This window comes from Quercus lobata, chromosome 8 (assembly GCF_001633185.2).
Source record: "Quercus lobata isolate SW786 chromosome 8, ValleyOak3.0 Primary Assembly, whole genome shotgun sequence".
Taxonomy (NCBI): Eukaryota; Viridiplantae; Streptophyta; class Magnoliopsida; order Fagales; family Fagaceae; genus Quercus; species Quercus lobata.
Window position 1 is genome coordinate 58,553,267 of NC_044911.1, and position 2,773 is coordinate 58,556,039.

General features: G+C 34.4%; 1 protein-coding gene across 2 annotated transcripts; it reads left to right on the plus strand.

The window, feature by feature from the left end:
- The first annotated feature begins 437 nt into the window (after positions 1-437).
- LOC115958024 lies at positions 438-2,549 on the plus strand. Of its 2 annotated transcripts, none has more exons than XM_031076384.1 (2): positions 438-1,397; positions 1,800-2,549. In XM_031076384.1, exons 1-2 carry the CDS (start codon positions 759-761, stop codon positions 1,899-1,901), a joined length of 741 nt encoding a protein of 246 aa, XP_030932244.1. In that variant the 5' UTR covers positions 438-758; the 3' UTR covers positions 1,902-2,549. The 2 variants fall into 2 exon arrangements, with proteins under 2 accessions (XP_030932244.1, XP_030932245.1); XM_031076385.1 differs by having other exon boundaries at positions 1,830-2,549.
- Positions 2,550-2,773: the final 224 nt, after the last annotated feature.

The window sequence follows — 2,773 nt, forward strand, 5'->3', positions numbered from 1 at the left end:
GAATGGGCCCTATGGAAATGGTGGCTGCTTTGGATTGCTTCAATGGGTTTTGCAAGTTTCAGAGATTGGGTAAGCTTGATTGTTTATGGAGATGAATGTGTGGGAAGACAGTAATTACTACGGGTGTCCATATCTTATTATCTTTCATTTTTACGTGAAAGTGAGACGTAATATTTATTTGATTTTATATGTTACATGTTTTATATTTAAATAAAAATGTAAAGATGATGAAAATGTTGCATGTTTTATTTGAATATAAATATTTTCCTCATACATATATACAGACTATTGCTTTATTTGCCTCTTGACTCCACGAAAGCTTTTTTCTCTTTCTTTAATATATTTTTCACTAAATTGACTGAAAGATTTTTTTTTTTTGGCTTATAAATTGACTGAAAGATTGAGGCTTACAAAAGGGTATGTGCTGATTACTTTATCTTTACAAAGAAAAAGAAAGGTTTCGGAATTTGCGAAACCCTTCTTGTACATGGAAGAATAAGAAAAGCAAAGAGATTTATTCACAAATTCACAATCAGTACTTTTCCTAGTCCTCAACCTGTGACTGACAATGAACCGTGGTTCACCAATAGTCAGATTTTTTCAGTATTCCTCTTTTTTTTTTTCTTTTTTAATTCAAGGATCTCAGCCCGTACCATAGCTAATCATAACCCGGGATTTCTTAATATGGTCCGCCAAGCAACATGAACATAAGTTGTCCAGTCAGTGTATTCGAAAAAAACCAAGGTTAGACAGAGTCCATGGAAGAAACCAAAGTGAGTTTGAAACTTCTAATAGACAGAGAAAACCAAAGAGTACTTTATGCAGAAGCGGGCAAGGATTTCATCGACTTCCTCTTTCACATTCTGGTCCTTCCGGTCGGTTCTTACATGCCGCTTCTCAAAAAGCCAGAAATGGTGGGCAGCTTCCATAACATTTATGTGAGCATTGAAAATTTGAGTAGTTCTTACCTTAAACCATACGCGAAGAAAGAGACTATCCTAAAACCCAAAATACACATCTATGATAGTACTGCTGGTAGTGTCCCTCGCCTATTACCAAACATTGAATCATCCATATCCACTAAATTCTACCGGTGTTCTAATGATTACAGCCGACAATGTGGTAAATATGTGGCCTATGATTTAAGCTCAATCTGTCCCTCGTGCAAGCTTGCTATGAGCAGAGAGTTAAGTTTCGTAGACCAACCAAGCGCAACAAATATGGAGTCCTCCAGTGAGGAAGGCTACGTAAAAGGCCTGGTTTCATACATGGTGATGGATGATCTGGAGATTAAACCCATGTCCATTATCTCTAGTACTATCACTCTGCTTAACACTTTCAATGTCAAGGAAATAGGGGCTCTTGAGGAGAAAGTTGCCAATTTGGGCATGGATGAGGTATGTAATTAATTCTATTTTCTTTGTTTCCTTCTTTTATTACTTTCCGTTCTAAACCAGGATATTAAGAGAAACGAAATTTTGAAATAATGTTTCGTGATGTCTACTGTGAACTACTTAATTATCAAAGGGTCTTTAATTCTAGCCGGTACATGCATGTTTTGTGTGTCAATTCTCATTTGATCTTAACTTATTATAGTTTAATTTATATTGAAATATTAAATATTTCATTGCCTCTGTTTTTCCCCTTAACACCGTTCATCTAAAAATATAAAGACTTTTTTTTTCTATGTTGAATTTTCAGTTTGAAATATGTCTATTTCTAAGTGGAGATTTAATATCTCAAAGATCTAAATATAATTAATAATTATTTTGCTCCTTAATTATGTGGTTTATTGCTAGGGTGTGAAATTGCTCAATGCTTCTCTGCAGTCGAAGACTGTTCTGACTGATGTTTTTCTCCTGAGAATGGAAGCTGAAACAGGAAGTCAAATGGCAACCTAAGTGCATGACAGGAGTTCTGTGGCATTGCAAAAACAATGTTATTTATTTATTTATTTTTATTATTATTGTTGCAAATATATTTTAAATGTTAGTTACTATTACTCATATTCTTGTGTGGCATGTAAAGGGTAATACTCTCTCTCTCTCTCAAGCAACATTATGTTTCATCAAAATGAGATGCAATGCAAGTATATGTAAGTTTCTGTTAGTCATTAATTCTTTGATATCATTTTATGATGACCTCAACAATGAGGTGCTGGAAGATGACTAGGGATAGGAGGAGGGGCTGAGCTAGAAATTTAATTATAAGCAGAGCTAAGTTAAATAATAGACTTGGAAAATGGATACAAGACACAACTTGTTTACCTAATGTTGAACAAACATCACAAATTTTCCTTGAATAGAGAGACTATTAAAAATTGAAATGCAAGAAGTTTAGGAAGCAGAAAAATACTAGCAAAAACCATTCATGTGAAACTTGGTGACTTGAAAGGTGTCGGTGATATTTGCAACAAGGGCTAAAAATCTAAAAATGCAAGATTAGCCCAAATCTCCCCTTGGGTTCTTTAGAAGTATTTATTTGTGAAGAATCCAGTCCAAAATTTCAAATGTATAATGAACAAAAGGTTAATGGTGCTTTAACAAGAGAGAAATCAAAATGCCAATAACAAAAATGTTGAAAAATGTATAAAAACAACATAGGCTCAAAACTTCGAACCATAGTTAGCGAGAAGAGAAAATTGAGAGAGGTTATGAGGAAGAGAAAGAAGGTTTCCCTGTACCCATATTTTCACCCAAAGCTTTAGAATTGTGAGGATGTTAGCTGGCTGAGTGGGCTTTTGCTCTCAAGTTTTAGCTCTAAGGAGAAAACG